We start from the raw sequence: 22,858 nt of genomic DNA, 5'->3' as shown, positions 1-22,858 counted from the left end.
TTCTCAGAGAAGTAACTAAAGAAACCCTGGTTAAGAGAGAGAGTTTTGGTATTTTTTTTAAGTATCTATTGAGGTACAGGTTGTCTGAGCTTATTCTTTTGTCACCCTAAAGCTCCTAAAACAATGTACCATCTGCTACGATTTGGTCAGAGCAAAATAAGGTCTCCCAAGAGTGAAACTGTCTCCACTCATTCTGTTGTTGCTTAACCCTTTCAAGACATCAACCTACTCACTTTTTACCTTGTGATAACAAGGCTTCCATTTTTCAAACCACTTTTAGGTCCAAGGTTACTTTTTATTTTTACAGATAGGTAGTGAGGCGTTATTAACGTATCACTAATACCATGAAGAAGTTACTGTATATCTATTTTAAAACTTTCCTTCATTGTACTTAAATGTATCATAGTCTCCATTAGACCCAGAAAGGTTAAGTAATTTGCCCAAGGTATTAATAATAAATAACAATTTTTAAAATTCACATTATACAGGGTGTCTTGTATATTGCTTTGTAGTTTACGAAGTATTATGTAAATATATGTATATGTACACATTGTCTCATTTGAGTCTCAAAAGAACCCTGTGAGATAGGCAGAAAATTTTCCAAGCCCATTTTTACAACTGAAGAAACTGAGGTACTTAATGTTAAATGACTTTCCCAAGATCACATAGCTAGTCAGTGTCTAAAAAAGGATTTGTAATCAAGTCTACTGACTCTATTTCCAGGGTTCTTCCCACCCTACTGAGTTGCCTTCTTTATGCGTTTATTTCAAAAGTAAAAATTACTCTGCATGTCAAATAAGCCTTAAGATTTTCCAAACCCAACTGATGTAAATTCTGGCTCAATGTTGCCTTTGGAATCATGTCTTCCATACCCTCTAATTCCACCAGTGTGGAAAAGTCCTGGTACAAAAACTCCTTCCACCAGTGCGGATTATCAATTTCTCTGTAACTTGTGCAAACACTCACTCTCCATGGATGAAGGCAGCTAACTTCTCTATCACTCATTTTCTTGGGGATACTGAAAGCATAAGTGACTTGCCCATGGTCATACAGCTAAGTATGTACTATATATTCCTCCACTTTCACTTCTTTGCTGGCACAACTCATTCTACCACTCTGCCTCTCACAGAAGACAACTCTTTTAACAGTGATTTATCATTTGGAGGAGGAGGAAGGGATGTATTTATTATGAATGGCGCTTGATGACTACTAACCAATTTTCTAGTCTCTAACAGTGTAAATATCAGTTCCCTACACACTCAGTAGGTCTCCTGGACCACACAATTTCACTATTTTTCTGCCAGAAACTACCAATGAGCTTGCTGGCCAGGAGTCATATAGTTGAGGCAATAATAGTTCAAGTCAATAGTTGAGGCAAAATGTAATGGTTGCCTGGTTTACAGCCGTAGCTATGTGATGAGAGAAAAGGGGATAAATATTGTGGAGGTTAAAAAAATTGGCAAATGATTGGATATGTGGGGTGACTGAGAGTGAAGAATTGAAAACTACACTTAGGTTGTAAACCTGAGTGATCAGAAGGATGGAGACCTCAACAAATATAGGAAAGTTTGGACAAAGAGTAAATTTGAGAGGGAAGGATAATATAATGAGATCTGAGGTACAGATCACCACCTATCCGTGTCTACTCATTCTGTGAAACCCATTCTGTTCTACCTTAAACAGTAGCCAGCAGGTACTCTGAAGTAGCAGAAGGGGAGGGGAATGGAATTATCCTAACTTCTTGAGCTACACCTGCTGTTCCAGTGCTTGGAGGCATGGTTAGGTTAGAACTACCCTGAGGGGCCAATGCCTGACTCAAAAGTGAGAATTTGCTCAGTGGAGGGAGGGGATCGAGGTGGGGGATAATGGTGGATGTGTGGATGTGTGGATGTGTGGCTGTGTTGGAGGCAAGCCCTCAAAAATGACCATCATTGGGTGAGATGTCATCCATCTTCCTATCCTCTGGTTGGCTTGATCATATGTCCCTTGTGATCAGGCCACAGTTTCTTGTCAAGTCATGGTTCCCACTTTGTAGACCACTGCTCCATAGCTATTGAACTATATCCAGGTCTACTTATTTCAATGAATAGAGCACAATGACTCATGAGCGTAATAAGTTTTATCCTTGTATAGCTAGTCTATTTCATAGAAAAACTCCCTGGCTGTGGGCCTGCTCAGAGACGGTTCACCAGCAGAAGGCAAGAATTTGCATTGAACCATTTATAAGTAAAGGAAAGCTGTCCAGGGTATGGTATGTGGCAAAGTTAACTGAGCCAAAGAGGAATCTGATTTAACCCTTAAGCTAAATGGTTCAAATAGGGAATGCCAAAGTAAATGTATTAACCTATGTTTATTTACATTAATGTAATGCTTCTTGCAACTCCACTTGCAAGTCCAAGAAATTAACCAGATCATCTTACCTCTGGACATTTACTGATTCTGAAATTATCAATAACAGCATTCTTTACTATTCATCTAGCACTGGTAACTAATCAGTATGTAAGCTTTTTCCTAGATCTAGACACAGTGGGATCAGTGGGATCATATTTAGATAGCACTGTTCCTCTAAAGAAATCAAAATAATGGAAAATTGATTATCTGATTCATTTTTAGAGTCTCAGCATCAAACATCAGTTTCTCTCAAACATCAATTCATTCATTTATTTTAATTATAGGAAGTTTACAAAGGGATGATTATGGCTATTTTAAAGATGTAACAATTGAGATAGAGAATGGTTAAACGGATTATCCTAAGTCACATGGTGGGTTCATAACAAATCTTTCCATCCAAGAAGTTATCTTAAATACTCTCTTACCTATATGTCTGCTTGAGGGGCTTAAAAACTCAGTTCTTCTGGTGGGAAATTCTTGTATCTTATAGGACTCAGGAGTTCCAAGAGAAAATTCAGTCAACTCTTCTTCCATCTGAATTCCAGAAGAATCAAGGAAGTTGTCTTGCTTTTCAGATTCTTTCTGTGGACTGAGACACACAAACATGTACACCTACAAAACTTTTCTTAGATTGTGAAGTTTTTGAGACCCTTAAAAGTAGGAAATAAAACAGTCTCTACAGAATCCAGTTGAGTATAAGGAATATAGACTTGTGTACAAACTAGGCTAGGGATGGAGGAGAGGAGAAGAGAGAATTTGTTTTAAAGGATTCTGAGAACCTGAGTAAACCCTGATAGCAAAACTTAAAAGAGAGTATTCAGGCTAGGTTATAGGTGATAAAAGTCAATACTTGGTGAAACTGGTTTGTGTAGTATTAGTGATTGCTTAAGAGGAAGTAGAAAAGGCTAGAGGAAAATGTCAACACATTTATGTGGAAAGTAATCACTGACGCTATGCTTTTAAAATATGTTTTGCTTATAAAACCAAGGCAGCTGGCTTTGTCCAATTGACTGGACTTTTAACTATGAGTCAGGATTGCAGAGAAAGGCAGGGTGTTCTGTCACTGGAGGAAATCATATCTTTTGCATGAAACAAAGGTATACCCAGGAATACTGAACAGCCACCAGAAAAAATCTATAGTTGATAATGGCTCCAAGACATTAAAAAAAGCTGTGCTTTTGTGGTCACAATGTCTACATGTCAAGTGGTTAGTAAACCTACTGAGCCATGACTCATTTTCCATGAGCAATACTGACAGCTATATTAGTGAAAACATTGAAAACTTCCTACTATTATCTCACTCAATTTTGTTTTCTGCTTTAAAAATACTCTCATGCAAAAAACATCATCATCATCATCACGCTTGGAACATAAACTTTTCCAGTGAGAACTTTGTTCTCCAAACATGCTCTTATTTGCCTTTCGGAACAAGTAAGTACTGGGCTTTTGATTACATTAGCATAGGAAACTCCCTCCCCCAATGTATGTTTGGTGCCTTCTTTGCAACTTAAGAACTTTAAGAGTGGCCCAAAGCACTGAGAGATTTAACATCAGTCAATATGTGCCAGATGGGGGAATCCAGGTCTTACTGACTCAGAGACTGTCTCTCTATCCACTCACTACACTATATTGCCTCCATAGAATACTAGCCTTTTCAGACTGTTCTTATTAATAAAACAAATGGGTGTTTTTATACTAATCCTATGAAAGAGGCACTGACTGCCAGATGAAAGGAACAGTTTATGGCTAATGAAAACAATGCACAATGCAATGGTATGTAAAACATTAGTATATAAATACAAACATAAACACAAAAAGAAGTCAGGGAGAAAGGGAAGCTCAACCAATATTTATTATTATATGAGAAATAAAGAGGGAAATGAAGAATTTAGTTCTTTCATAACCTCTGCAGTACTGAAGTCTGTGTTCTAGACTTGTAAATATAATTTATTTCACTAGGCATGCGTTAGATACTTCCTATATACCCCCCTCCCCTTGTGTTAGGTGGGTATACCTTCCTGGGTTATCCACTCCATGCTGTAAGAGAGGTAAAGGAAGTAGATAATTGTCTCTGTTCTTGAGGAGCTCATAGTTTGTTGGCAAATACAAGACTGGAGAAGCTAAGTGCTTCTCTATGGACAAATTAGGAATAGCTTACAAAAACTATTGGAGCATAGATTGATAACTGTAAGGAAACTTCAAGGCCACCAAGTCCAACCTCCTCATTTTAGAGATGAGACAACTGGGGCACAAAGACTTGTCCAGGATCAGAGAGTTAGAAAATGCCTGAAGTTGGATTTGAATCAAGGTATTCATGATTCCAAATCCACTGTTCTATCTGTGTCATCAGGGTGATCCTGGAAAGAAAACAAAAGACTGATGGATAGAAGCAAATTGGAATGGAGGTCATAAAAAATGTGATGGACATAGATCAGAAGAGAATAACACGGGAGAAAGAATATTTCTGGCAAGGAGGTAGCCTAAACAAATAAAAGTTCTCTTATTGATATCTAAAGATGACTCTGCCACCCCTATGTAGGATAGGAATGTCAAGATATTTGGAGATACCTGGTTTTCCAGAGCCAAAGCCCAGCAAAAGCAGGCTGTGCCTTGAGTGTGGCATAACAGCAATCTTTTGTGCTTGGGATGATCTTAGCTTGTGGCAAAGTGTATATTGCTTTGACCAGGACCAGGCATTCATTGAGGAATTTATGATTTCCATATTAATAACTATTTAAATTTGTTGGAGCTCCCTCTATTTCCCAAAAACCTGAGAACCAGAAGTAGGTGACATGCTGCAGCCCAAAGCCATCATCACAGCTCTTGACATACTCACAATCCCTGTGCTTATACTGCCAAGTGAATCAAACCAGATACTGTACTCCTGTTCCTGTCATGCTAACTCTGGTTCTGTACCCTGCTGAATGATCACAAGGCTCATCAACCCTTATGCAACTTAGAGACTGTTACCATGGGACCCAAGAACATCTGTATTGTCCCAAGAAATGTCAACCATCGGAACTGCTACTCAAGACCTAAGAATGATTGTGTTGTGATCCAGCCCCCTCTGTCCTACCTACCCCCATCATTGAGGAAAAAAAGGAAAGAAAAAGAAAATCCTTGTAACATATGAATGAATGATCAAGCAAAATGAATTTCTGCATTGACCAAGTCCAAAAAATGTAATGTCACTTTCTGCTTATGATAGAAATTTGTGAGTAGGCAAGCTATAGTAGGGGAGGGTTAAAGTTTATACTGTAAAAACCAAGTTCTCTTTTACAAAGTTAATATTTCCCAAACATAGGGATTGGTCCTGTGACATTGGCCTTATGAGCAAATGCCCCAGACACTAAGCTAACAGTTCAGCTAACATTCCATTTTCCACACCTGAGATTGGGTGCATTAATACAAGAGAAATATCCTAAGAGGCTAATCAATAAATAGAATGACTTGGTTGCTGATACTCCAGTACAAGAAGGAAAAAAGAGTTAGTTCTACTTCTAACCTCACCCTTATTGCTTTAGTTCCATGATGTCAGGGCCACATCAATAAAGAATTCTGGAGTCAAAGCTAAGAGTAGTTTGTTGCTAGTTCATGACATGGACTGGAACTCTGTATAAATAAAAAGTAAGCATGACACAGTACTTAGATTTTTGAAAAAAGATTAGGAGGAAAGCAAGAAAATAGGTACTTCTTAAGCTAGCAGCAAGTCCAAAAGAGATAGACCAAAGATAGATAGAAGCAGCAGCTGTTTATACTGTGGGGGTTTTTTAAGCACAGGAAAATTAAGTGTGGAAATGTGTAGGTTTTTCCTTTTTATCAGCAATCAGCTTAACTAAATCTCATTTCATATTTCTCATTAATAAGATTTTCTGTTATTCCTGGCACAGAGTGACCCAGAAACAGCTAGACTGATTAAAAATAGCTCCCACAGAGAGGCCTGGAAGGACTTATATGACCTGATGCTGAGTGAAAGGAGCAGAACCAGGAGAACTTTATGCACAGCAACGACCACAGTGTGTGAGAGTTTTTTCTGGTAGACTTAGATTTTTGTAATAACACAAGAACTTCTTACAAAAAAAAAAAAATCCCAATGGTGGATCTCAAGGCAAAATGCCTTCCACACTCAGAGAGAGAAATATGGAAGTCACTCACATAATGTAGCAGATCATGTTTGTGTATGTGTATGTGTTTGTGTATCATGTTCTGATTTGTTATACGATTTCTTTCGTTTATCTTAGTCTGACTACATAGCATGACTATAGTGAAAATATACTCAATAGGAAAGTATATGTAGAATCTATACAGAATTGTATGCAGTTGTGGGGAGGGAGGGGGGTAGTGGGGTGTAGGTGGGGGGGGGATAAAATCGCAATTGTATGGCAGTGATTGTTAAACATTAAAAAATAAAAATAAAAAAAAAAGGGATCACCCTAAAAAAAAAATAAAAAAAATAAAAATAAAAATAAAAATAGCTCCCAGTAACTGAGGCTTCACATGCTGCTTGCAGACAGTGGGGGCTAGACAAAACTAGAAGAGACCACTATCCTACATGAACTACAAGTGTAAAAGAAGACAACCATCCCATCTCTTCCAGGAATCATAGGGAGGTTGCAGTGAATCTCGAGGTCTAAGTGATCCCCCAAATGTCCCATCCACATTGTAGACTCCAGAATGCTAGCTAGACAAAAGGCAAGCTGGCTGGTGGTAGGTCACATTGGGCTCCAAAACCACTAGTCGAGTCAGTAAGTCTCATCCCAAACTCCCAGGTGTCTGGGTCAATGAGTTGGAAAGAGAAGTGATTTGGGAAGTAAAACAATCCCTCCCTCTCCCCTCTTAGTCCTACCCTATCGTCTAGATAAAGCTAACTAATCCTCATTACTCAGCTGCCAAGATTCTTTGTAATCCTCAGATCCCCCAAAAAAGTCAAAATGTATTTTTCTTCCCCATTTCTACTTCAATATCAGTATATATCTAGATCCCTGCAGTAGGGCCACTGTTGTAAGAGAATACAGAATCCTATAATGTTAGAGATAGAACAAGCCATAAAACATAGAATGTTAAAACACAGAACACAGGAGTTGAAAGGGCCCATTGGAATCATTGAGTCCAGCCTCATTTTATAGTAAAAGAAATGGAGAACCACAGAGGACAAGTGTTCTATCTCAAAAAATGTTCTTCCTCATCTGAATGGGTTGTCTAAAAATAAAGTGAGTTTCCTCTTTAAGTATTCAAACAGAAATTATGTGATCATCTGCAGAGAGAATACAAAGGATTTGCCTTCATGAGTAGAAGACTGGACAGTCTCTTTCTAAACCTGGGATTTTTACTCTGTGAACCAAAGATGTAGAAATAAAGCAAACATCCTATAGAAGAAAAAGGTCTCTTTTTCTGTTGCCTGAGATGGCTCCTTACAAAGACTTTTCTGTTCCAAGCAATGGCAGTGAACATTTAGAAAAGTAGCAGGAAGATCCCTGTACTTAAGACTTTAACTATAATCCCAGTTCAGACATTAACTGCTTATATACCCTCAGGAAAGTCATTTAATCTCTTTGAACCCTCAGTTTCCTCATCTCTAAAGGGAATAATAATAATTGTTCTACCAACCTGTTACAATAATATTATCAGCAAAAAATGAGATGATGAGTGTGAAAGCACATTGAAAACTCTCCAGGATTTAGCAGTTCCAACAACACTGTGAAAACAAATAACCTGGAAAGCCTTAAGAAAACTTATCAAAGCAGTGATCAACCACAATTCCAGAAGATCAGTGTTGAAAAATGCTACTCACCTCCTGACAGAGAGGTGATAGGCTCAATAAGCAGAACGAAACAGACATTTTTAGACATGGTCAATGTGTGAATTTGGTTTTCTTGACTATTCTATATTTATTACAAGGATTTTTTCTTTTGTTTCCTTCTCAGTGGGTGGTGGAGAAAAAGTAAATATTTTCCAACTAAGTAAAAATTAATTTAAAAAACTCCTCAGGAGACTGGTATTGTTATCTGAAATGGCAGTTAAGTGACCTGTCTTTATAACCAGGGTTCTACAGGCAAACTGTGACTATGTGGAGACCACCACCTATTTAAGGGCCTGTGGGAATTAGAAAAGTAATCAAATTATGAATTGGTCAACACATTTATTAAACACCTACTGTATGCTAGGCCCCTAGAGATACGAAATAATGAATGAAACATCCCTACTTTAAGAAGCTCAAATTCTAGCTTCCCATTCGTTACTTTTATTCCCCCGAAAAACCAATTCCTTCATCCTCCACAATCTGGCTACCTTTTCTCAGCCTTTTTTCATATAATCCCCCTTTCAAGAATTCTATTTTTCAGTTAGCCTAGACTCTTAATTCCTTCCCAAACTCAAGTCTTCTTGAATTCATTCAAGCATCCTCCAGGTCTGGAACGCTCCACATCTCCGAATCCTTATCTCAGGAATTTGAGGCTCAGTTCAAGTGATACCTCCTTCAGGAAGCCTTCCCTGATCCCCCTCACCCTGGTCCTTTGTGTTCTTGCACCTGCCTTAATTTTCCATGTATCCCACTCATTTATACACATATTGTATTCCTCCATATTAATGATAATGGATAACAGCTGAAAAATAGTGTTTTCAATGTTTCCAGAACATTATAGATGTATTATTTGAGTAGAATGAAAGCAGGGATGACTTTATTTCTATCTTTATATCCCTCACACACTGCCTTGCACAAAAGAGTTCCTTAATAAATGTTTATCAAATTGAATTGAATATAATAGTAGGAGACAATGATAAGGATTCACTCTAGTAACTTCTCTATAGTCTCTGAACTAAAAAGGGGTGAAAACTCTGGGAGATTTATATTTCCCTCCATAACTCTGGTTAGGGCAAACCAGTTGCGTCAATCATCTGTGAATCCAAGACTCACTGCCAAATGAAAGCAGAACTATTACTAAGGAAGGGAGGATAGAAAGAGGAGAATTTTGGGGAAAACAGCAGCAACTACAGTAGTAACAATCTAATCTTGCAAGTTTAAAACACAGGTCAGACATTTTCCATGAACAATGTTGAGATGCCAAGAAGTGCTTTGGAATAACTTTAGGGTAAACCATTTTATCTCTACAAAACAAAGCCCTCACGTTAAACTAATGCTAATTTCTCCAATTCTAGGAACTAAAGCTAGAATAGAATGGCATCAAATATTACCCCTAATTCCCCCCTTGTTAACCAGATCACAGCAACATTCAGAAAAACATCCCTAACTTAGCCTGTCTCAGATTTCAATTTTTTATTCCATTTCAACCAAGCTATTCATGAAAAGATCATAAAATAGCAATTTCTCATCACTATACATTAAGACTGCACATTCTGAATGGAGATCAGATTTTCTGAGTTTTTCTTATGACATATGAGAGTCACAGATTGTAGAGGTTCAGGGATTTAAATTTTTATAAAAGTTCTTGTTAAAGAATCACTTTTGGACACACTCGCACGCGCGCGCCCACACACACATACATATATGCATGCGCACACACACACACACACACACACACACACACACACACACACACCAAACTGCAGCCATTATCAAGTTTTCCCAGAACAAAATGCAAAGACCTAATCCACAGTAGCACAGGAATGAACGTAATTTTACTGCAATACTTGTAATACATTGTGTTCTTTTGTCTGTTCCCTAAGCTAATCACAAGCTGGGAGTGAGAGGTTAATGCTCTTCATTCTTCATTCTAATCTTCTAAGATCTTGAACAGATAGGAATATCAGGACCCAAGTAGAAGTCACTCCATAACCTAGCCCAGAAGTAAGCTTGGAACCCCCTTAACAAGATATTGGGAGAAGTATCTACATGTCTTGGAATTTGCTGAGGGTTCCAGGTTAGGTTTCATTTTTGTTTCTTTGTTTTTGTCTACCAAATCAATAACCAAGTGGAATTTTTTTCATCCTATTATTTAAAACCAGTTTGTGTGATCATTGAAGTAGGAGTTAGGTGTGTTCTCGACATTATAAATGTTTTGATGCTGGGTATGTTTCCAGATATTACAAATACTTTTCCCCCTGGTCTGGTACTTACTAACTATGTAAGCACAGGAAAGTCACTTAAATTCTCTGATCCTCAGTTTCCTCTGTAAAACTTTTGAAAAGGCCACTATAGCCATTCCCACAGGATTATTATGAGGAAAATACAAGGAAAATACTTGTTAAACTTTAAAGTGCTAAGTAATGCAAATTATCATGACTAATAATTAATAATAAACCTTTAAGTGCTATATAAATGTTGGTTATCAGTGAATTTCAATGAATGTAAAGATCAAAAAGATCTTGAATTTCATGTAATATAATCCCTTATTTTAGAAATGAAGAAAAGGAGGGCTAGAGAGGTTAAATAACTTGTCTAAGGTCATAGGATAATAAGATGTATGATTAGAACCCAAGTCTTCTGACTTAAAACAAGGTGTGCTTTCTATTCTTAGCACTGAAATGTCTGATTCTGAACACTTAAAGAAACCCAAGAACCACAGAACTCTGAAAACTTAGATCATTTTCTTGGAAAGAGAAGTCAGACTACCCCTTGTATCCCATCAGAAGGTCATAGAAGGAATAGGGGTAGGGCAGGAAATATAATAAAAATGACAACATTGCTTGAATTACTTTATTTCTTAGGTACAATGCCAACCAAACTACGAAAGGTTTACTTTGTATAGAAATTTTAAAAAATTATCAAGTTCATCTATAGGAACAAAAGATAAAGAACCTCAAGAGAAATAATAGTGGGGAAAAGAATGGGGAGTATTACCAGATCTTAAACTATACTACAAAGCAGCATTCTTCAAAATTATTTGGTACTGGTAAAAAATAGAGGTCAATCAATGGACCAGATTATTTGGGGTAAGGACTCTATTCAACAAAAACTAACGGGAAAACTAAAAGTATTCTGTTACAAGGTATAGACCAAAATCTTACACTGCACACATGATAAACTCCAAATAGATACATGACAGATATTAAAGAATACATCATAAACAAATTAGAGGAGTAAATGGGGGGAAAACTTTCAGAATTATAGATAGGTGAATAGTTCATGACCAAACAAGGAATGAAGAGCATCATAGGAAGTAAAATGGAAAGTTTTGATTACACATAATTCAAAAGGTTTTATGCAAATTAAAACAATGCAGTTAAATTTAAAAGAAAAGTAGAAAACTAGGAAAAGTCTTTGCAGAAAGTTCCTCTAATAAAGGTCTTATATCCAAGATGTATAAGGAACTGATTCAAATACATATTGAAAAAAACAAGAGTAATTTCTCAATAGGAAAGGAAAGAAAGGAAGGAAGGAGGGAGGTAAGATCATTGGGACATATTTTGAGATGCGCAGAAGAGAACAGAAAGGACAGAAGTCAGTCAGTCAGTCAACTAGCATTTATTAAATTTCTATTATGTGCCAGACACCATACTAAGAAGAAATCATAGACAATCAATCAATGAAACAAATAATAAACATTTATTAAGTGCCTACTCTGTGCCAGGCACCATGTCAGAGTTTTAAAAATAGCTTGGTAAATTGTTTATATAGTTAAAAAGCAAAGCCAGATGTACCTAGTGGATATTCCCAGTTTCACGCACAGAAGCTTGGGGACAACTAAAGTTAATGAAGATCCAGTAAAAGGGACTGAAGAGAACTAGGAAAGAATAGTGTCATAAAACCCAAAAAGAAGAAAATATTAAAGACAGTGACTGACAGCATCAAAGAATACAGAGAGGACAAGAATGATGAGATTTGGGAAAAGGTCATTAAATTTGGCAGCTGAAACATCATTGATAACTTTAGAGAGAGCAATCGAATGTTGATAAGGTCAGAAGTCAGACCATAGAAAGCTAAGAAGAGACAGAGAGGAAAGGAAGTGTAGGCACCAACTGTAGGTGACTTTCTCAAGGAGTAGGTCAGTCAAGTCAATATGCATTTATTAAACATCTACTACGTGACGAGACTGTCACACTAAGTCCTGAGGATACAAAGAGAAGCAAAAAAAAGTCCCTTTTTTTCCCAGGAAAGAGGGCTATCACAAAACTTAGAGAAAAGGGAGTATGAAGACATGGGTAAGGGACAGTAAATGTCAAAGACTACAGAGAGATCAGGAAGGATGAGGATTCAGAAAAGACTCTAGCTTTGGAAATTAAGAGATTACTGATAACATTGAAGAGAACAGTTTTGGTTGAACGATGAGCTCCAAAGCCAGAATATAGAGAATTCAGAAGTGTGTGAGAGGAAAGAATGTTAGGGCATCAATTGTTTAGCCACAGAAGGAGAGATTTGAGAGGATAAATATAGAAAGAGGATCGAAAAAGTGAGGGTTTTGAGAACTGGGAGTAGAAAGAGGAGGCATGGGCATATTTGTAGGTAGTGGGAAAGTAGCTACTGCAGAAACGCTGAAGATAAGTGAGAGAGCAGGGACAATGGAGAGGGCAATCTACTAGACAAGAGACGATAGAATGGGATCACTTACTCATGGATTTGTCTTGGCAAAGGGAAGAGCTACCTCTTCATGTGAGACAGGTATGTAGAAGATAATGGCAGAAGACATGTAGATGATGTGGGATGAGGAAGCTCAACTGACCTGAATTTTTTCAGTGAAATATGAGACAAGGTTTTCAGCTGAGAGGGTAGGGTAGGAGAGTGCAAAGATACTCGAGTGGTTTGCCATTTCCTTCCCCAGCTCATTAAGGAAACTGAGGCAAATAGGACTAAGTGACTTGCCTTGGGGTCACACAGCTACCTATGACACAGGTCAGAGACACAAGTGTCTGAGGTCAGATTTGAATTCAGGTCCTCCTGACTTCAGGGCTTACACTCTACCCACTCTGCCACCTATCTGTGCACAATACCACTACTAGGTCATATCCCAAAGAGATGAAATAAAAATGCAAAGGACTCATATATACAAAAATATTTATATTATCTACTATGGTGGCAAAGAATTGGCACTTGAGGACATGCCCACCAACTGAGGAATGGCTGAACAAGTTGTGGTATATGATTGTGATTAAATACTATTCTGCTGTAAGAAGTGACAAAGGGTATGGTTTCAGAAAAATCTGCAAAGACTCACATGAACTGATGCAAAGTGAAGTGAGCAGAACCAGGAGAACATTATACACAATAATGGCAATGTTGTAAGGATGATGATCTGTGAAAGACTATTGCTTTCTGATCAATACAATAATTCAAGACAATACCAAAGGATCCAGGATGAAAAATACTATCCACCTCCAGAGAAAATTGATGAACTCTAAATGCAGATTGAAGCATATTTTTCTCACTTTTTTTCTTGCCTTTTTTTCAATATGGCTAATATGGAAATAAGTTTTACATGATTTCACATGTAAAGTATATATCATTCTCAATGAGTGGCAGGAGGGTCTGGAAAGAAGAGAGTTTGGACTAATTGAATATTAAATAAATAAAAATTTAAAAATAGGAGAAGTCATTCTTTCCCTGAAGTCAAGGATCATATAGTAGCATTATCAGAACTGAAAAGGACCTTAGAGACCTTCTACTAATTGTGGAGTCAAAGTCAGATACAAACAGGGGACTTCAGGAGACTTGACTTAGAAAAGGGCATGATTGGTTGTTGTCCTTCATTCTTGTAGAGGACCAAAATGACATCACCATGATAAAGAAAAGTTTCAATGTGTACAGCTGTGGCTGATCAGACCAGTAAGAGCTTGGAACTCCCTACAATAGATAGTCTGTGTGGACATTTGGGGTGGTTACTCCAAATTTGCGCATACTACATTTCCTTTGTGCTGTTTCAATTCAGCTTTGCTCATAGAGCACAGCACCTTCTCTGATGTGGGCATGCCATGCTGAGTGGTCCTGGGCCAGTGTCTCTCATGTCCTACAATCAAATCCAAAGTTCTTGAGAGAGACCTTGAGAGTGTCCTTGTATCATTTCTTCTGACCACCATGTGATCACCTACCTCATGCGAGTTCTCCATAAAATAGTCTTTTTGGCAAGCATATATTTTGCATTCAAACAATGTGGCCAGCCCATTGGAGCTGCACTCTCTGAAGCATAGTTTGAATGCTTGGCAGTTTAGTTTGAGCAAGGACCTCAGTTTCTGGTACCTTATCCTGCCAGGTGATCTTCAGAATCTTCCTAAGACAGTTCAAATGGAAGTTTCCTGGCATGGCACTGGTAGACTGTCCATGTTTCGCAGGTATACAACAATGATGTCAGCACAATGGCTCTGTAGACCTTCACTTTGGTAGTCAGTCTAATACCTCTTCTCTCCCACTTTTCTTCATAGCCTCCCAAACACTGAACTAGCTCTGGCAATGCGTGTGTCAACCTAATTGTCAATGTGTACATCCCTGGAAAGTATACTACCAAGGTAAGTGAACTTATCCATAGCATTCAAAACTTCTCCATTTGTTGTAACCAATGGTTCTACATATGGATGGTGTGGTGGTGGCTGATGGAGCACCTGTGTTTTCTTGGTGTTATTAGGCCAAAATTAGCACAGGCAGCAGAACATTGATCCATACTTTATTGCATTTCAGCTTCAGAGGCTGCATTGAATGCACAATCATCTGCACACAGAAAATCATGCATCAACACTCCCTCCACTTTGGTCTTGGCTTGTAGCCTTTTCAGACTGAAGAACTTCCCATCAGCACAGCACTTAACCTTGATACCATGTTCATCCTCATTGAAAGCATTTGACAACATGGCTGAAAACATCATGCTAAAAAGCATGGGAGCAAGCACACAGCCCTGTTTTACTCCATTGGTGACTGGAAAGGCATGAGAGCATATTGACTTAGAAAACCACAGATTACCTTATCTCTGTTGTATTGCATTTTTATTTATTATATAAGCATTTCCCAATTAACATTTTATTCTGACTGAGGCCACCCTCCACAGTTTTGCCCATGGACAGACCTGACCTTGACACCTCTGATCTAGTCCAATTCCTTATTTTACAAATGAGGAAAGTGAGTCTCAGAAATGTTAAATGACTCACCCAAGGTCATAGTAACAGAGACATGATTAGAACACAGGCCTTTTGACTCTAAGATCTAATGCTTTTTCTCCTACAGTACACACTCCTAATCCTACGAATTTAAAAACTATGTATTACCACCTCCTCAAAAATCTCTGAAATCTCAGATATCTTAAACAGAGACCTCAGAAAACCTTTTTATTTCATGGAGACATCATGGTAAGAGAAAACAGTCTGGGACAGTCTGAGATAAGGCTGAGGAAAGCTCATCCAGGATATGCAAAGGTCCAGGGTACTCCAATATTATTGATGATCCTAAGTGTCCCTCGTGAAAATTGTAACATCCCAGTAGTGAACTCTTAAGCTGAGAGAATCTATCTTCCAGACAGCCTAGTTCATGCCTCCTATTCAGTACTGCCTACAACTATCATTCCTTCAATCCCAAAAGGAGACAAGTATTTTGGGGAAGGTGAGAGGAAGGGCCACAGTCAGGGTGTGCTGCCATAGCAGAAGGGGACTAGGACATCTGGGACTGGGGGGCTGGAGGTGGGCAAGGAAAAGTGGCCATCAGCCTACCTAGTATGGTAAATCCAGGAATGTTCATTGGCAGGCCACTGGGGCCACCAGAAGTTGGTGCCTAGTCTCCCAAGTAACAGCTGTGGACATTTCTCCACTTCTCTCTTAGAACCTCAGTGGACTCTAGCAGCACATGACTACGTACACAACTTTATGTATTTCCCCTGCTACTGATTTCTAGCATTCGTTAGTGAGTGAATAAGGGTTACAAGATACAAGCCATTTCTTTTCAACCAGACCTGGGACCCTTCTGCTCCATACTAATTTCTTATGGTTCAGCCTTCATTTTTCAAAGAGGACCAACACATCATGGAATGATGTCTTGACTTGTGGATTAGATTTAAGTGAATCAGAGCTGCACAAGGTCATCAGCCTCACTCTCTCTTCCAGAGTCATCGAAGTCTAATGGCAGAATGAAAGTCAGGACCATGGAGATGGCCTGGGCTCCTCTATGCTTTCTACCATTCTGGTAATCTGGCCTTCTTACTCTTCCTTAATTGTGGCATAGGGTTTATGGAGTGTTCAGGAAGGAACAGCACCTCTCGTGTAAGGGTTTGACTTTTCAGGGCTGCTCATCTACCTTTGGGGTCTACCTTTCACCCAAATATTGTCTATGGCTCCAAGAAGCTGTAGCTTGCGCCCTGGCCACACCCAGTAAAATGGTCTCAGCAGACAAGTTAAACCAGGTTGGTGGGTAACCAACAGTCCTCAAACCTGTGGGTAAATTAGACCCAGAGTAATGAACAGATGAGAAGAATTTGTTCCAATGCCCACAAAGGCTGATGAAACAGGTGCTGTGGGATCCTTAGAACTTAGTCAGAACTGAAGACACATATTAGCCCATTTATGTCTAATAAGGCCCATGTATGTCTAATAAAAAACTTTTTTTTACTGTTTTAGCTCTAAATGATTTATTTAAATACTACATTAACTTATTCTGACAATAATTATGACACATACCCCTTATTTAAAAAGTTAATAATAATTACTAACATTTATATAGCACTTTAAGGTTTGTGAAGAGCTTTATAAATATCTCATTTGATTCTCATAACTCTGGAAGATAATGCTATTACTGTCCTCATTTTACAGATGAAGAAACTGGAGCAAACAGAAGTTGTGACTTTCCCAAGTTCACATAGCTTGTGAGTGAGGCAGGATTTAAACTCAGGATTTCCTATTTTAGGCACAGCACTCTTATCTATATTTGCTAGCTACAGAACTCCCTGATTAACGAATAGATCGTCTTAGTTCTGATCTGGAAAAGGAAAAACTGGCATCCAGAGAAGGGAAATCTTTTCCCTAAGGACACAAAGTAAGTCAGTAATGGAACTGGTATTAGAACCAAGGTTTTCTGATTCTTAGTTCAATGTTCTTTCTGCCACACCAAGCAATCTTCACAACATCTTGTGCCATGATTCCTGCCCGTGACAATACCCTTGATACAAGTCTTTTATCCCATGAACACTGTCCATAAACCTGGCATTAAAATGTTGGAATGTTATGTCAGTCTTCAACTCATTCTAGACTGACTGATTTATCCTTCCTCTCCCACCTCATCCCTACAGAGAATTAGAAGTTTGGCTAGGCTGAGACCTTTAGAGTAAGGCAGCAAGACAAGAAGATATTACTATGTTTTAAGGAAAAAGGAAAACAGAAAAAAAGTCTCATTTCAACATATTTTGACTTGTCAGCTGCCACAGAAAAAGCCATTTTATTTTCCCCTTGAAGTTCTGACAGCAATAAAGCTGACAACATTCTAAATCTCAAGATTCTCTTATCTAAGACTCTTCTAGTCACTTAGAATTGCAATAGATGACCTCCAAGTTCCCTTCCTTTAAATCTATGATCCTATGACTATTCCACCTCCTTCTGAAGGCTAACTCCTACGCTCTCTGGTCAGAGAGATCTTCTCGATGACATTTTCCCTCACTTAAGAGGTCAAATTTTCCCAAGGTTACAATCATACAATAGAATATCAGAGTTGGGAAGAGAGCAAATTGTAGGCATAATTAAAATACAGGTCTTCTGAATTCAAATCCAGTGCTCTGTTACAGTACAATTTATTCCTAAATCCTACCAACTCCAAGAAACCAAAGTATCCTCACCTCCTCAGCAGAGATCTCAGATCTTTATCTTGGACATAAACCTTTAACCACCAGTTCAGTGGGAACACCTTGGGAAAAGGGAACCAGGCCAGGGAAAGCTGACCTCAGGTTTGGAAAGATCCAGGGTACTCCAACATTACTATTGATACCAAATGTCAGATGTGACATGAGTCCCCAGTCGCAGAGAATTTAGGCCCTGCCCCTATCATATTATATTATATCATCACAGTCTCCTCGACCTCAAAAAGAGATACTGTGGGGGATGGGGAGCTAGTAAGCAAAAGGCATGGTGGAGGGAAATAGGCACAGGGGGCTGAGCAAATTAGCAGAGGGAGTCAGGCTATCCAATATGCTGACATGAGGATAGCAAACTGGAAGACCATCGGTGACGAAGCTCACTCTCAGATGTTGGTACTGCTGAGTAAAGCCTCACTGTCTCTACGCTAATAAAAATTCTGGCTACTGTTCTCCTAGAGCCTCAATGGACTTAGTAGCTTGTACCCACATAGCAACCCTAGGCATACTACTGGCTGCTAATTCTTAGCCTCTGCCTGGAAACAAGGGCAGGGGTTACAAGATAGAAGACATTTCTCTGCAAGGCAATGCAGGATTTTTCTGCCTATAAACCCATTAGTTTATAGCTGACTTAGCTGACTGTGGATAAACCCTTCCACTGTCTTATTTCTCCATGATCCCTCTGCTTGCTATAATCCTATCTCCCCCCTAATTCTCCTTTCCCCACTCCAAAGACTCACTGATTAGGGAAGTTTTTCCAGTCTGAAGGGAAATGCCCTCCTAGATATTTCTGGATTCAGGTTCCACATAAATGCATCCACTTTTTTTCAGTGAAAACAAAATTCAAATCATACAATAAAAATGAGCCAAACACAATGAATTTAATTAGTGGGAAAGTGCCTGTGATGCTCATCTTCTTCTCAGGTGCTTGGGCCACAGAAGTAAAGAGCCATGACCCTCCACCAGGGGAAGGGGGAGGACCCTTATAGTAGAGGCACACACCAAGGCTGACTAGTGTCTCTCACCTCACCATGTCCCTGCTGTGAGTGAGACTGGAACCCCTATGAACACTGGCATCATGGCGGCTCCCCAGCAGTCAGTCACTAGAATATTTCTGTTCTCTTGGCCCCTCTAATGCTAACCCATCATGCTCAGATCCTGGGCTTCCCATGTCCAAGGAGGGGTTCCCCAGCTAGATTAGCAGAGAAGCCTGACACTGAGGAGAGAGTCAGACTTTCCCCATACTTCCTCCACACCTTTGAAGCCAAATATCAAGCTGATTCTTCTGCAGTTTTTAAAATTGGGGGCTAAGGGGCACCTAATTTTTCAGTGCAGTTGTGGAACCTGTGGACCTGAGGCCACATGTGGCTCTCTAGGTCCTCAAGTACGACCCTTTGACTGAATCCAAACTTGTAAGGACCTAGAGGGCCACATGTGGTCTCATCTGTGCACAAGTGCTTTCCCTTGAATTGGTAGTCTTAGTATCTGAGTTCAAATCTGAGTTCTGCCACTTACTACCTACCTTTGTGACCTTGGGCAAGTGCTCTAATCTCCCTGGGACTCAGTTTCCTCCTCTGTAAAATGAGGGAATTGAACTAGATTACCCTGAAGGTCCATTTTGTCTCTAAATCTATGATCCCATACATATGATTCGCATGACTGAACACTACTCAGTGATTGTGTGTGTGTGTGTGTGTTTGAGGGGGTGATACATAAAGTTTGGAAAGCATGAAATTAGGGAATGGATAGAAAGTCTTATCCAGTAGAAGGAAAAGCTGGCATCCAAGAAGGGGACGTCTTGCTCAGTGGCTCAAAGTTAACCAGTAATGGAGAGAGGTCATTTGATTCCTAGTCCAACATTCTTTCTACTATACCAAGCTACCTTCGCAATCGCACGGGCCATCATTCCTATCTATGATAATACCTTTGATACTAATTATCCCTCTGGATGCTAGCCAGGCTGGCATTATGATGGTGAGAGGTTATGTCTGCCTCACCCGCATCCCAAGTTGTATCTGGCCTCTTCCTTTCCTCCCCTCATTCCTACGAAGAGTTAACAGTCTTATTCAGACTGAGATGTTTGGAACATGAAAGCATAAAACAGAAAAAGGTCAGTTTTCAATACATATTGACTCTCCATCTACCACAAGAAAAAACTATTTTGTTTCTTTCTCAGGAGTTCTGATAGCAATGCAGCCCATGGCTTCATTTCTAAATTTCAAAATTCTCTTAACTAGGATTCCTCTAGACTGAGGCTGGACTTGATCACTAAGATCTCTTCCATCTTCATTCAGCCTATTACTTACTATACTGCTTTAGGTAACTACTGCCCCCTTGTGCCTGGTAATTAAACTAACCCCCCACTGTCTGGTAAGAGAGGCCTACCCTATGAAAAGCAAACTTTCCCAAAATCACAGACCATACAATGTCAGAGTTGGAAGGGACCTTGGGCTCCATCTAGTCCAATCCATTCATTCTGTAGATAAGTAAACTGAGCCTCAAAGAATTTGTGTCTTGTCCAAGGTCACAAATTCAGTGCTGTCTGTGACACCTATGCCATCCATGTCTCTGGCCCAGTTTAGGGCAGGCCAGTCCAAACATGCTAATACAGTAAACTGAGGGGCTGTTTTTATTGTTGTTCACTTCAGGAAAGGATGCTTTCCAGAAAGTTTCTACAGCTCATTCACAGAGACTAGCAAATGCACAGATATAGCAGAGCCATTCACTGAAAAACAGGGAGACTAGAACACTTAACCATCAGCCAACACACCGCTTTGCTCGTTGCTATAGGTCTGTAGGTCATAGTTGAAACAAACATATGGCTACCAAGAACATGGGCATGGGTTCCATTCCTGTGCGCACCAATGTACTTTGGTCTATTCCATAGCCAGAGACACACCTCTAAGCTTGCCCAGCAGTACCCAGTCACAAGAGTGGGTTGAAGAGATTGGATGCTTCAATACAATACATCCCAAATGCAAAAACACAACTCATCATGTACCTTCTCTCTCTCTCTCTCCCTCTCTCTTTCTCCCTCTCTCTCCCTGTCTCTCTCAAAATAGCCTTCCAATGAAGAACAGATTATCAATAGTGATAGATATATCTTTTTTGTATCTAAGAGGCAATATTGTCACAGATTTTTTCAGTGGGCAAGATCAGGACAGTCCAGGGCTCTATTCCTCTTCTCTTCTAAAACTGTTCCCAGACACCTAGGTCCTCTTAGAGATTAATGAGTCCAAACAAGAACCCCAGAACCAATCACAGAATCTGATCCTACATAACAGCCCATGTAAGGAGTGCCTCTGAGTTTTAGACCAAGCCTGGGCTGACATACCTTCTTATGAAGAAACCAGGAGGACAGGTGAATTTCTTATCTTTTAGTGCCCTCTTTTCCATTTCAGAATCTTCAGTCAGAGTAAGATCTTTGGAAAGAGACACAGGGAAAAAATATGATTTTACCTTGTTCCAAAGTTAATAGGATTAAGGAGTAAAAATGATGGGAATCCTATATGTAGGTAGAGAAGAGAAAAAATGCTCTCCCCAAAACTATAAGTTTATTACAAAATTATTTTTAACTTAATAAATTTGTACAGATATGGACTTTTTTTTCTCTTGATTAACTTTTCAGCTTCTTATATCCACAATTCATAGCTAAAAACAAAGCATTAAAGTGATAAGATGAAGTATCAGAGAGTTTGAATTTTAGGCTCCATCCCTTCCCCAACCCAAGTGCTAAAAAACTACCTCCGTTTCTCTACAGGAAAGGGGAAAGCAGTTATCAGTGGTACAAGAATGAAACAGAATAGTAGGGATACATAGGGTTAGGTAAATATATGGATTTCTATGCCTTTATGTTTACTTTTCCAGAGACAATTACTTAAGAGGTTCAAGTCTTTATTATGAATCATTCATTTGTGACCTTTTAGAAGGGAAAAACATTTCCATAAGGACGTGTGAATTTCACACCCTTCTTAGAGGGTGGGGTTTGGGAGGAGGAAGTCAGGCTCTCAGTTTGATTAGGTTCTTATGTATTCAATTTTAGATAATTAGCTTTGCAAATGGTAGTAACAGAACCATAATTGGCATACTTGGTTTTTGTCCTTTTCTGGTACTACTTCAGCTATAATGTTTATTAGAGGTCAATAATTACTCTGTCCCATTGAAATGAAACAGAAAGGGGCTTCTGCCTCCTTTTTAGGTCCAAAGAATATACGTTACTTGAGTATTTGTAGAGCCAGAAAAAGACAATCAGACTAAATAAATGTGCTGTGGAGACAGTTTGGCCTCATTTTATGACCTAACATATTTATTTGGTTTGTCAGATCAACTGGTCTACAGATTTCCATAATAAATATTTGTTGAATATGATGAAGTGCCTACCTGCATATAGTACAAAAGAAAAGTTTTCCTCAGCAAGTGAAGTATGCAAGGAGGAAAGAGATTTAAGATTTATTAAAGTTTATTATTAATTTAAGGTTAAATAGCTCCCATAATCTAGTCATAAGACACAAATACATATAACTATAAATTTCAGAGACATGTTCCAACATAGATGTGTTCTCAGCTATTGCGGACTTTTCTCTTTAGAGAAAAAAGAAAAAGAAAAGGTCTGCAATAGCCTATTCATCCTTTAGAAAAATGTTTGTAGGTGTTAATGGTTTTTAAATGGGACTCAAATCTGTAGCTTCTTTGAACTTTTATTTTCACTCTATAGACTCACAATTTCACATACATGAAGTATCGAGATATAAATTGAATTACTG

General features: G+C 38.9%; 1 protein-coding gene across 8 annotated transcripts in view; it reads right to left on the bottom strand.

Moving 5' to 3' along the window:
- Positions 1-22,858, bottom strand: part of CCDC187 (coiled-coil domain containing 187) — a 116,182-nt gene that overhangs the window by 46,826 nt on the left and 46,498 nt on the right. For all 8 annotated transcript variants that reach the window (XM_072632966.1, XM_072632967.1, XM_072632963.1 and 5 more), the window contains 2 exons: positions 21,430-21,517; positions 2,817-2,980 (listed from right to left, as the gene is read on the bottom strand). In XM_072632966.1, coding sequence (XP_072489067.1) covers positions 2,817-2,980; positions 21,430-21,517 — 252 coding nt within the window. The remainder of the gene's footprint in view (positions 1-2,816; positions 2,981-21,429; positions 21,518-22,858) is intronic.

This window comes from Notamacropus eugenii, chromosome 1 (assembly GCF_028372415.1).
Source record: "Notamacropus eugenii isolate mMacEug1 chromosome 1, mMacEug1.pri_v2, whole genome shotgun sequence".
Classification (NCBI taxonomy): Eukaryota; Metazoa; Chordata; class Mammalia; order Diprotodontia; family Macropodidae; genus Notamacropus; species Notamacropus eugenii.
Note: the sequence above shows the minus strand (reverse complement) of the source record. Positions and strands in the feature narration are given on the sequence as shown.